At 47.0% G+C, this 12,932-nt stretch overlaps 1 protein-coding gene across 3 annotated transcripts in view; it reads left to right on the top strand.

The window, feature by feature from the left end:
* Positions 1–367: 367 nt before the first annotated feature.
* The window catches only part of AFF1 (ALF transcription elongation factor 1), a 204,314-nt gene continuing 191,749 nt past the window's right edge, over positions 368–12,932 (top strand). The window contains exon 1 of one of the 3 annotated variants that reach the window (XM_077476366.1): positions 368–611. In XM_077476366.1, the coding sequence (XP_077332492.1) occupies positions 595–611 (17 nt within the window). In that variant the 5' untranslated portion in view covers positions 368–594. The remainder of the gene's footprint in view (positions 612–12,932) is intronic. The other 2 variants (XM_077476365.1, XM_077476368.1) reach the window with 2 other exon arrangements.

Genomic DNA, 12,932 nt, shown 5'->3' with positions numbered 1-12,932 from the left:
GAGCACCTCTCCCCTGTGACTGGAGGACTGCTCGTTCTAAAACCGCCCCTCCACTCACACGGCGTCCAATCACACGACAGCTCCATTGACACCGCTCCACACGTCCATCTACGGTATGGGCTGTACTACCTACTGAACTAAAGTTAAAAAAAATAAAAACGACTGCACACCCTGTTTAAAAAAAATATACAAACACTATTAAAAGAAAAGGCTTTAGTTTGTTAGCCCGTGTACAGTTAGTATTCATTAGCGTCCGTGTTCACAGTTCTACGCCCCCCCCAAACGCTAACAGTGGTTTCACCCATGCAGGGGCGTATGCTGCAAAAAGGGATTTCTGCTCCTCCGAACGAAGGGGGCGTGTCCTAGAGCGCTTGGTGGGCGTGGTTTGGGGACAGCTCGTTGCTGCTGTTGGGGGGCAGACGCGCACAGAAGCTGAGAGAGCAGCGGAGGACGGAGAACGTACATAGGCAGCCATAATAATGTAACGGAGGTGCGAAGAGGGGAGGGGGCACAGCCAATTGGCGGAGGTCGCCTGAGGAGGACAAGACACGACAAACTCATGGACACTGGACGGCTGCTCTGAGAAACTTCGCTATGGCTGCCCAGTCCAGGTAAGGGGGGGGGGCGCAGAAGTTCCCGTTGGTGTGTGTGGGGATGGTGACAGCTCAGAGGAATCCCTGGGCACTTCCCAGCTATACTAATTATAGGGCACAGTGTATGGGGGTGGGGAAGGAGAAGAGAGCTACATGTTATCCCATATGGGGAGCAGTAATGTGACACTGCCTCTGAACTATACTTCACACACCCTGTATAGGAACATCTGATTGGATGACAACAGGTGTGTGGAGGGCTCCCCCTAGTGTAAGGGTGCAGATGACACCCACTCGCTCATTAACCCTGCCTACGCCTACCATTCATCCTTTCCAGCCAGGCCTGGTTGGCACTCTTGTGTTTAGAAAACAATTAAAAAGTGTTTAGCACAACTTGTCTATAGTGTTCTTCTAATTTCCCCTTTTTGTGGCCTTGTGTCACCTCCGTACTAGCACTTGGAGTGTCCCCGGTCCCTAGTTCCCATAATAGCTCAGGCTTTGGCTTCTGAAAATGAGGCCAGTGCCATGTCAGCAGCATTCTTGGAACTGAAAATCCATGGGATCGGTGGTGTTAGCTGTGTTTAGATATTCTTCAAATGACAGAACTGCTCACTTGTTGCGTTTTGCCTATGTCTCGATCATCACTTAGATGTTACAAAGTTGAAAAGATTCTCCACCCCGCCCCCCTCATAGATGTAAGGCGGCGCTCGTCAGATTTGTGTCTGATTCCTCAGTAAAGTCTTTATTTTTTTATTTTTTATGTCCCAGTTTACAGCTGTGTGGCAATGTACGAAAAGAGGAATGCCATTATTGTCTATGGCAGTGGTCTCCAAACTGTGGCCCTTTGCGTGCCTTTATCCATTCCTCCCGCTGACCCCGACAAGGGGGCACACCAACAGGGGGGGTGCACCATTCCTCCCGCTGGCCCCGACGAGGGGGGGGCGCACCATTCCTCCCGCTGGCCCCGACGAGGGGGGGGGCGCACCATTTCTCCCGCTGGCCCCGACGGGGGGGGGGGGGCGCACCATTTCTCCCGCTGGCCCCGACAAGGGGGGGGGGGGGCGCACCATTTCTCCCGCTGGCCCCGACAAGGGGGGGGGGGCGCACCATTTCTCCCGCTGGCCCCGACAAGGGGGGGGGGGCGCACCATTTCTCCCGCTGGCCCCGACAAGGGGGGGGCGCACCATTCCTCCCGCTGGCCCCGACAAGGGGGGGGGGCGCACCATTTCTCCCGCTGGCCCCGACAAGGGGGGGGGCGCACCATTCCTCTCGCTGGCCCCGACAAGGGGGGGGCGCACCATTCCTCCCGCTGGCCCCGACAAGGGGGGGGCGCACCATTCCTCCCGCTGGCCCCGACAAGGGGGGGGGGGCGCACCATTCCTCCCGCTGGCCCCGACAAGGGGGGGGGGGCGCACCATTCCTCCCGCTGGCCCCGACAAGGGGGGGGGCGCACCATTCCTCCCGCTGGCCCCGACAAGGGGGGGGGGCGCACCATTCCTCCCGCTGGCCCCGACAAGGGGGGGGGGCGCACCATTCCTCCCGCTGGCCCCGACAAGGGGGGGGGGGCGCACCATTCCTCCCGCTGGCCCCGACAAGGGGGGGGCGCACCATTCCTCCCGCTGGCCCCGACCAGGGGGGGGGCGCACCATTCCTCTCACTGACCCAGAGAAGGGGGGGCGCACCAATTCTTCCCGCTGACCCCGACAAGGGGGGGCGCACCAATTCTTCCCGCTGACCCCGACAAGGGGGGGCGCACCAATTCTTCCCGCTGACCCCGACAAGGGGGGGCGCACCAATTCTTCCCGCTGACCCCGACAAGGGGGGGCGCACCAATTCTTCCCGCTGACCCCGACAAGGGGGGGCGCACCAATTCTTCCCGCTGACCCCGACAAGGGGGGGCGCACCAATTCTTCCCGCTGACCCCGACAAGGGGGGGCGCACCAATTCTTCCCGCTGACCCCGACAAGGGGGGGCGCACCAATTCTTCCCGCTGACCCCGACAAAGGGGGGCGCACCATTCCTCCCGCTGACCCCGACAAGCGGGCGGGGGGCGCACCATTCCTCCCGCTGACGCCGGTGCTGGGACACCATTCCATACCATTTTTTTTTCCCCCTACTGGCTACAGGCCCTTTGTCATTTTTTTTACTTCCACTGACAGTGGGGCATTTCCTACTTCCATTGGGAACTCCGGCCCCCCTAAAGTCTGAAGGATAATAAAACTGGCCCTTTGTTTATAAAGTTTGAAGACCTTTGATCTATGGGGACCGTTCACACCTATGCAAACCGCTTCTGCGCGACTTGGAATAAGGTCCCCCATTGGCACTTCTTGGCTTTCCCTCATGCCAAGTGGCCCCAGAGCAAGCAGCTTGCAATGGTGGCACCCAAGCAGGCTCGCTGCTGATCTGTGTGTCTATTCACATACAGAGCCTCAGATCGGCCCCTCCCCTTCTCTCCTGATCAGCTCACTGGCTGTGATTGACACCAGAGGGAGCCAATGGCTCCCACTGCTCTCTCAGCCAATGAGGGAGAGTTTCCATAGAGCCAACGCTCATGTGCACATCGCTGGATTGCAAAGGGGTTCAGATAAGTACGCAGTTTGGGGGGGGGGGGGGGGGGGGCTGCTGCACAGAGAAGGTTTTTTTTATTTATTTATTTTTTTTGAGCTTTTAGAACCACTTTCAGTTCCACTTCAAATAAGAGCACAGGAAAAATTTATTAAAAATACATTAAAAAAAGGCAGAAAAAATTCAAACGCACAAGTGTGAACCTAGCCCAAATCCTAATGACTTTACCTACCAAAAAAAAAAAAATCTTGCAGTGTATAAAGACATTTGACAGGAAAGCTTGCCATAGGCTGATAAAAATCCAGCTGGTTCAGCAGGCCGTCTTTGCTCAGCAGAAGTTAATCGTTTGATCGACTTCTGTTAAAGGGACATGCTAGAAACCTTTTTCAATCAGCAGCTGCTGACAGTGGCGGGTCCTGCTGTCAGAATACAACCTCCTAGCGGAGGAATTCCTCTATCCACCTTGTCTTGTAGACGGAGGAATCTGTTCAACTTTATTTTTTTGTTCATTTAGCTCACTGCCCGAAGAAAAAGCTACCTGTCTAGGCCAGGTTTAAAGATAATGTTGTAACAATGCTTCCAGATACAGGAAATATGTATTGTCTACAAGTATACCCTATTCTGAAGAAAGGTTAGTCGTTTGGCAAATGCTTGGGAAAACGCCAGTTTCACAGATTATTTCTGGCTATGTATTGAAAATTGTTTTCCCAAAGTAAGAAAAAGCTTTTTTTTAATGATTGCATGTTTGACTAGAACTGCACATTTCTCTAATGGTGGCTATACAATCAGGGGCGGACTGACCATTTGGATACTCGGGCACTGCTCGAGGGCCCCGGGCCACTAGGGGGCTCCATCAGGGTTGCCAGCCTCAGTAAAACCAGGGACAGTATGTAAAAATCAGTTTTTTGTTTGTTTTTTACATCTGTCTCTGAAATGTCCCTTACCGACATCCTTTTGGTCTAAAAAACCTGAGATACCTTCTCAGCCAATAGAAAAATGTCTGTGTATACTGTGTGGCCCCATAATTTCTGATTGTCTGGGGGGCCCATAATCTCCTATTGCCTGGGGACCCCATGAGTTGTCAGTCCGCCCCTGTATACAATCAAATCCTATGTAAAGTCAATTTATAGTCCAGAAGAAAAATGTGATTGGAAGATCAAAAAAACTGATGGATACGTTCTACCCTTAGCAATCATATTGACTTATCTGCTTCCCTATGATAAGATCAGAAAAGTTTCAAAGAAATCTATCGGTTGTGTGCAAAATCTGTTAATTTCTTGAAAAGAAGCATACTGTGTCATCAAAGATTTGTTCATATTGTATGATTCTGTGAAGAATCGGTAGATAGTGTGCTTGCATCTAGCAGTTGGGAGGTGGTAAAACCCTGTAGCTGAGCCATGTTTTAACCACTCCTCCACTGCCTTCCCCTTTTTTTTTCTGGAAAGGCAGTGGCCAGGGGGTGTACACATGGCACAGCAGGAATTATACACTCTGTCATGTTCATCAGGCATGACCATCTACTGAACCATTCAAGTGAATAGGACTGCACTGCAAATGTGCACAATGCCCATGGTTGCGTGTGCGGCAGTCTAGCAATTAGGGATTAAAACAGGCGGTGAGGAGGTAATACAACGCCTCCTCACCACCTGTCAAATGCTCTGAACAGAGATCACTTTTCAGACAGCACCATAAGTGTAAATGAGGCATATCCCACTAGAACTACTACTTACAAGCTTAAAGTGGAAGTACGCTGCATCTGAGCACCAAAAACAATCTTAAATTAATTTTCCATATTCAAAGTATACTCCCCTATCCATCCACGTCTCTGTGCTTCATATTACTGAGAAACGCTCACCTTGCATTTGTGGCTGTGACCATTTTGAGTAAGGGCAGGTGGTTTTTGTAGTATTTACTTCTTGGAATCCATCTGACCTTAGCTCAGGCATGAAGGTGCATTTATCTACAAACCTCTCATCTACTGCTGAGGACTCCTGGGATGTATGACATAATTTTGCCTAAGCCTGTGGAAACCAGTTTAAAACAAGTTAATGATATACTCTCCTATCCATTTACTAATGCTGGCAGAATAATACAAATAGTAAATGTTGAGAGCGAGAAGTTCCACTTTAAGGTTTACTTCAGCTTTTCAATTTAAACACAATAAAATAAAGGTCTACATTTTTATCCATTTTGTTGTCTTTACAGTTTACCTTTTTATTAGGCCTCATGCACACAGGGCGTTAGGAAAAACAAGCTAAAAAGCTGCTGAAAAAACACCATGTGTGCATGAGGACTTAAAAATATACTCAAAGTCTCAACATATTTTTTCTTTTGTCAGTTTGTCACTTCATGTTTCTGAAGTAATATATATTTGATCCCCATATATCACTCTTGCCACTGGAAACAGCATAACCTTAAAGAGGAAGTAAAGGCAAAAAATAAATTAAAAATAAATTAAAAAAACACACCCTGTAAGGCAAAGGCATAATGAGCTAGTATGCATAGCATACTAGCTCATTATGAATAACTTACGTGAGAATGAAGCCCCCGAAATGGTCCTCCGTCTTCCTCTTCACCGCTGCCATGTATCCCGGAGAGACTTCCGGGTCTCGCTGCTCCGGCACTGTGATTCGCCGGGGCCGCAATGATGTCACTCCCACTCATGCGCTCGGGAGCCTATATGAGCAGCATATCGCCGCGATCTGCGGCCTGCCCAGTGCGCCTGCGCGCCGCTGTCTACGGTGTCTACGGTGCATGCGCGTGGGAAATGACATAAGCGGCATATTGCCGCAATCTGCGGCCTGCCCAGTGCACCTGTGCGCCCCTGTCTATGGCGCATTCCCGTTAATATCTCCTAAACCGTATAGGTTTAGGAGATATTTCTTGGACCTACAGGTAAGCCTTAATCTAGGCTTACTTGTAGGTCAAAGTGGTTTGTAAGGGTTTACAACCACTTTAAGGCCCCGTATCAGTTAACTAGTTAACCCCCAATCCCGGAACACTTACCTGGCTCCACGTCCCTGCCACTGGCCCCAGCATCGCCACCCTCATTTCCTGGTTTCACAGGGGATGTAGAGGGTAGCGGAGCCATAAGCTACTGCTGCTGTCAGTCATGCTACTTTGAGGAGGAACTGGGCGCATGGCTATTCAGTGTTGTGTGCGTCTATAGACACACGTGACTCTGCTTGGAATCTGACAAGAGTGGGCCCATACGTATGCCTCCTTAGCCCCCAGCTTGCTACAGGAGACACCCATAAGGAGGGGAGGAGACTACAGCTTCAATAGGCACTGCTAGTTGATGATGAAGCGACTTTTCTGTGCAATATACAGGTGCAAAGTGTTCCTTTTTTTTTTAAATTAAAATTTAAATACATTTATTTAATAAAAATATTTACTTTGACAAAAGTTAGACAGTCGCTTAGTATGTATTCCCTGTGATGTAACACATTGTAGTGACAGTGGTTACCATAATTCCCCCTGATGCCACTTTCATACTTTTCCTGCGACTTTGTACATCAGTCGCATGACAAGTTGTGCCCCATGATTCCCAATGATAACCATTCATATCTGTGCGACTTCAAAATTGTCCCTGTACTACTTTGGCCCAACTTTGATGCGAGTTGAGGTCTGTAGACCAAGTTTACACATGCGTTCCCTGAAATCGCAGCCGCAAAATCACGTGACTTTCAAGTCATGGCAGTGTGAAAGGGGCCTTAAGGTTGTGCCATTTCTTGCCGTTTTAGGTGGTAAGAGCGATTTATATGGGGATCAAGTATAAATGACTTCAGAAACATGACGTTTTGATTTAGAAGCAAAAATAGCCATGCAGTAGAGACCTATGCAATACTTTTGTACTTTTGTTAAAACTTGGCATAGGTGAGTGGATGCTCCCCTTTTTTTATTTTATTTTTATTTTTTTTATCAGTGTTCTTGTTATGACATTAAATATTTTTGTATCTCCTAATATATAGCAGCAGCAAAAACACAATATTTTAAAATTTCTTTTCAGGATTGAGTTTAGTGCATTTTCATTCCTGATGAGTTTTGGCCGTTGCTGTTAAAATCTGATTTAAAAAGTGTTTGCCTAAGCTGTTTATTGGCCTGTGCAGTAAAAGGCACCATGACAGCTGGAGAGTAAAGCTCTGGTCCTTTCAGGCTGTGGTGAGTGAAGGTTTGCTGATCTAGCAGTTACCAGTTTGCAGCCTTTTATAGAGCGAACAGCCCTCAGCCCTTTCTAATATCACTGGTGACCTCCCCACCCCCCATCCAGTGACCTAGAAACTTTAATGGGCAGTAAAGGTTACCAGAAAAGTTAGACAGATGGCATTTTACCTTTGTCAATCATGTGGGCTGGGCCTATCAAATAGTGACTTAACTAATACTACACCATTATTGTTAGGGACGTGTGACTGTTCCACCTCCTATTTAGTGGTCTGGGTTTTTTTTGTTTTTTTTTTGTTTGTTTTGTGTTTATTTTTTAATTTATTTTATGCTTAGTCAAATATCTTTCCATTGACTTGGGGTTTTCAAATGCATCATCAGATTGTTTTACACTTGTAAGGCTGATTAACATATGGGCAATTTTCTCACAGCATTCAGATCAACGCCCCCCACCTTGTGTAGTTACAGCCATTTGTCAAGTAAATTATGATTTTAAAAATGTCACCAATAGTGATTCCTTAGATTGAAAGTGATTTGTTACTCTGTGGCTCAGCAATCGAGATTCATCAGCAATTCAGCCCTGCATCAAAATCGTTAGTCCAATCTCTCTCAGTTCTTTTCTATGACCTGTTGCAGAAATCACTATGCTTGCCTACAAACTGCAATCACAGTTAATCTCTCTGCAAAAAAAAAAAAAAAATTGCCCATGTTTCATCAGCTTAAGATATTTTTGTGAAAGTCACATTCTTTAACCACTTCAGCCCCAGAAGAATTTACTCCCGTCCTGACCAGAGCACTTTTTGCGATTCGGCACTGCATCGCTTTAACTGACAATTGCGCGGTTGTGCGACGTTGCACCCAAACAAAATTTACATCAGTTTTTTTTTTCCCCCCCACAAATGGAGCTTTCTTTTGATGGTATTTGATCACCTCTGCGGTGTTTATTTTTTGCGCTATAAACAAAAAGAGTGACAATTTTGAAAACTGAATATTTTGAACTTTTTGCTATAATATATTCCTTGCTTTAAAAAAAATAAATAATAATTTCTCAGTTTAGACTGATATGTATTCTTCTTCATATTTTTGTTAAACAAAAAAATCGCAATAAGCGTATATTGATTGGTTTGCGCAAAAGTTAAGGTGTCTACAAAATAGGTGATTTATAGCATTTTTATTATTATTATTTTTTTTTTTTACTAGTAATGGCAGCGATTTGCAATTTTATTTTTATTGTGACTGGGACATTATAGGGGACACATCAGACAATTCTGACACGTTTTTGGGACCATTGGCATTAATACAGCGATCAATGCTATAAAAATGCATTGATAACTGTAAAAATGTCACTGACAGTGAAGGGTTTAACAGTAGGGGGCGATCAAGGGGTTAACTGTTCTCTGGGAGGTGATTCTAACTGAAGGGGGAGGGGACTGACTAGAGAAAGTGGCTTATCGTAGTTCCTAGCTAATAGGAACACACGATCTGTCAGTCCTCTCAGACCAGGGAAGTTTGCGTTTACACACACTCGTCCCTGTTCTGTGTCTCTTGCTCGTGGCCGGCTGTCATCACAACCGTCGGCCATGAGCATCGGCACCCCTGCTGCCCGACCCCGTGAGCCAAGGTATAGCTACGTCGGCTCACACAGGGGAGCCAACCTGCCGCAGTATAACTGCGGTGGTTGGTCGAGAAGCTGTTAAATATATGCCCCAAGCATTCACTGGTAGTTAACAACTGTCATTTAAAATGCATTCACCAGAAGGTTCTTCTGCAGTGAATGTCAGATTCACTGCTTTATATTCAGCGGTCAGCCATAACATTATGACCTGTCGAGGCATGTACTCTGATGGTATGCTTTGGTTTCTGGCACCAAGCTGTCAGTAGCAGATCCTTTAGTTCCTGTAAGTTGTGAGGTGGGGCCTCCATGGATCGGACTTGGTTTTTGCTGTACATCTCACAGATGCTAGGTTGGACTGAGATCTAGAGAATTTGGAAGCCAAGATCTCAACTCATGGTTGTGTTCCTCAAACTATTCCTGAATTTGAGACCAGGCCACCTTGTTCTAATGCTCACCTACCCATTGCAGGTGCTTTTGGTTGTGGACAAGGGTCCGCATGGGCACCCTGACCAGTCTGTGGCAGTGCACTGTGTTCCAAAGCTTTTATATCAGAACCAGCATTAAAGGATAAGTTCACCCTTCGTAACGTGTTACACCCATATCCGGGGTGTAACATGGTACGAACGGACCAGTCTCTTCACTTCCCCAATCTGAGAGCTAGTAGGGATCTCCCAGCCATCTAGGGCTCCCCCCCCCCCCCCGCTAATTGTCACAATTTGGAAAACCCATGGCCAAGGGGGTTCTCCGCCTGCCCAGCCTCATCACTCATTCATTGTCCTGTGAATGAAAAACTACAAAGTCTTTGCGGCTGTTGGCATGTCGTTTTTCAATGAGCTACTACAGTGATGTGGAGCACTGTGGTACTTCAGTCCCTCTTCCTGTCAGATTGTATCTGCTTGCCCGTATGCAACGCTATATCTTGGCCAAGGCCCGGGCCTGGGCCAGCTTGTGCTACACCACTGAGGCTGCTGATTAAGTATATTTATTTGGAGAGAGTCAGGTGATCGGGGTTCTTTCCACCTGGGCTGTGGCCTGGGTGGGCATGTGTAGAGCAGCAGCAGTGGTGTAGGCCTGAGGGCTAGCCACGTGTAAAGGGGCTCAGCACGAGGGGAGCCTGATTGTTGACAGGAGGCATAGGAGAAGTTGTCAGAAGGTCAGCCACTCTTATTGCTGGAGGCAGGTGTCAAAGGTTGGAGTTATGAAGGAGTACCAGAGCCGACTCTTCATCAGCAGGGGCCTGTGAAGTGTTGGGAAAGCTTCGAGAGCACTCATTCAAGATGTACCGCAGGTAGCTTGAGGGATCCAGCGGGTAGCTGTTGGTGAAGCTTGAAAAGTCCAGCTGGGAGCTAAGCTTGAGGATCTACAGTGCCATAATGTAAGAGAAGTGGTTGCAAGGTACAGATCGCTGCATTCAGCTTAAAGGCCCTTTTTCTGTATTGCTGTCTGCCTAGTTCTGTTTTTGTCCAAGGAGTCTGCTAATTTGCTATTGCGTTTGCCTAAGGGTGTCCTGTGCCCTACCCCTCTTTCCCCCCATTCCTGTTAAAAATAAACAGAGTATTTTATTTCTCTTAAAAGTCACTGGTGCCCATTTTTTCCCACCTTGCACAACACCCACCATGCCTAGTAACCTGCACCCTGAGGAGAAATGTCAGCTCTCCCTGGCTCTGGGGGTCACCACTAGGCCCCCGGAGGTCAGGGAGACTGCTACAATAGTATGTGGTACTCAGGGTAGAAGGAAAGCTACACTATTTGGGGGAAACTTGCATGGCACTTAGCTGCTTTATTCAAGGGATGGGGCAAACGCAAGGGACACTGACATGGTCACCTATGCATGGTAGGGTAGTAGGACGCTCTTGCAATCCTTTGATTGTGTCAGTTGTACATAGTAAGGAATTTTTTATTTTATTTTTCTGTTGATTGCTGATGAGAAAAATAAAGAGCTGGATTTTTTGTTCCTTGCCCCAATCCTTCCTTTGCTCAATGCCTGGACCACATAACCTCATCATTGTGCTACTGAATGTTTTCTGCTGCACCACTGGCATGGTTACATCCTTTAAGTCCTCTCCCTGAATTTAGCAGAAATTTGTGCTTAAAGTAGAACTATAGGCAACACTTTTTTTCATTTTGGATAGAGTAAAGGATGGTTATAGCCCCTGTTGTTTTTTTGCCATCCTTGTCCCATTGCAGAGATTTCCCTTCATCTCTTCATCTCCTGCCCCATAGCCAAACGTAAAGTGAGAAGAAATCTCTGTAAATTAAGGGAATCCATAAGTAGCCTTAACCTTTTTTCCCCCCCCCCCCCAGCAGTTTGATCTACAGATGATCCTCTATTAAAGAGGGATTTCACTGTGAAAAAAATATTAAAAGCCAGCAGCTACAAATACTGTAGCTGCGGACTTTTAATAAATGGACACTCACCTGTCCCGGGGTCCAGCGATGTTGGCAGCCGAGGCCAATCGATCTCTCGGCTGCTGCCGCCACCATTCTAGGTGAGGGAATCAGGAAGTGAAGCGTTGCGGCTTCGCTTCCCGGTTCCCTACTGCGTATGCTCGTGTCGCGCAGCGCAATAGGAATTGTCTGCACTGTCTCTGGGAACCGTGTGTGTCCCAGCAGACAGCGCGCAGGGACAGGAAGAGGCATAGACTCCCGTGGGTGTAAATACCTGTCTTTGACAGGTATCTGCACCCCCCTCCCCCCTGAAAGGTGCCAATAGTGACACCGGAGGGGGGAGGGTTCTGATGAGCGCAAGTTCCAATTTAGGGTGGAATCCCACTTTAAGTTTGACTACATGGGTCAGCCATGTGCATTATTGAGCCTTGGCTACCTGTTGCCATTTTTTTTTTCCTTGGACCACTTTTGGTAGGTTCTGACCAATGCAGATTGGGAACATCCCACAAGAGCTGCAGTTTTGGAGTTGCTCTGACCCATTGTCTAGCCATTATAATTTGGACCTTTGTCAAAGTCACTCAAATCTTTATAATGCATCCCACCGACTTTCTGGAGCCATTTTAATGAGTTCATCAGTGTTATTCGTTTACCTGTTAGTAATCATAAGGTTATGGCTGGTGTATATTCCCTTTTTATAGTAAACCTTTAATGAAAGAAATATAGGGCTGATAACCAATGCTGTCTGGCCGTTTTGCTGAGTCACTGGATTTTTCAGGCTGGGTTCACACCTATGTGAATTGGATTCGCAATAGCAGAAGATTTTGACTGTCTCTCTATGGAGCTGGCTCACATACCTCCAGTGCGACTTTGCGCAGGAGCCTTTTGTGTCTTTTTTTGGTTATTTTCAGGTCCGAATTCAGCCAAAAATTCGGGCTGAAATCTGACATGAAATGGTGAACCAGGACTCACCGAACCCCTGCTGTGAGCCGGATGCGACAATGGTGTGAACCCAGCCTTCGGCTCTATCAGGGAAAACATATGCAGACAAAAGATATTAGAATTTTCCAGGCCAGTGACTCGGGAGCATTGGTGCATGAAGGTCAGCATGACTGCCAGATAAATAGCAATTTCAAGAGTTTTCGGTCTTCTGTTTCTCTCGACAGGTTAACATGGTGCATATTTTGGTAAACAAATATTTATAAGTGAATTGTACTGACTTGCCATAGTAAAAATGTAAAGCATAGCTATAGTCTGCAGACATCTGGTACATAAAAAGGGTTAAAAATATCAAGTAATGTGTGGTGAGGCTTACTTTTTGAATTGTAATTTAGGTACAACAGCTTTATATTCTTCTTAAAAAATGTACACCTGGAAAGGAGCATGATCTGTGTTGCAGCCTCCACAAGGGATATCTACTGGTCATAGACACGTACCTTCTTACTATGAACGATCTACCAACATTATAATTTAAAACTGGGCACCGTTTAATGGTGATTGGAAGTGCATTGCAGAGGTTAGTCAGTTAGTCACCTCTCTCGTTGCACCACCCCCAACCTATTACACAGATCCTTGAACAGGAACCCAAGCCAAAAGATATATTATATAATTTTTTT

This window comes from Lithobates pipiens, unplaced genomic scaffold, assembly GCF_037356315.1.
Source record: "Lithobates pipiens isolate NorthernLeopardFrog02 unplaced genomic scaffold, aLitPip1_a1.2 Scaffold_13, whole genome shotgun sequence".
NCBI classification, from domain to species: domain Eukaryota; kingdom Metazoa; phylum Chordata; class Amphibia; order Anura; family Ranidae; genus Lithobates; species Lithobates pipiens.
The sequence above is the reverse complement of the archived record's forward strand: the minus strand, read 5'-3'. Positions and strand labels throughout refer to the sequence as shown.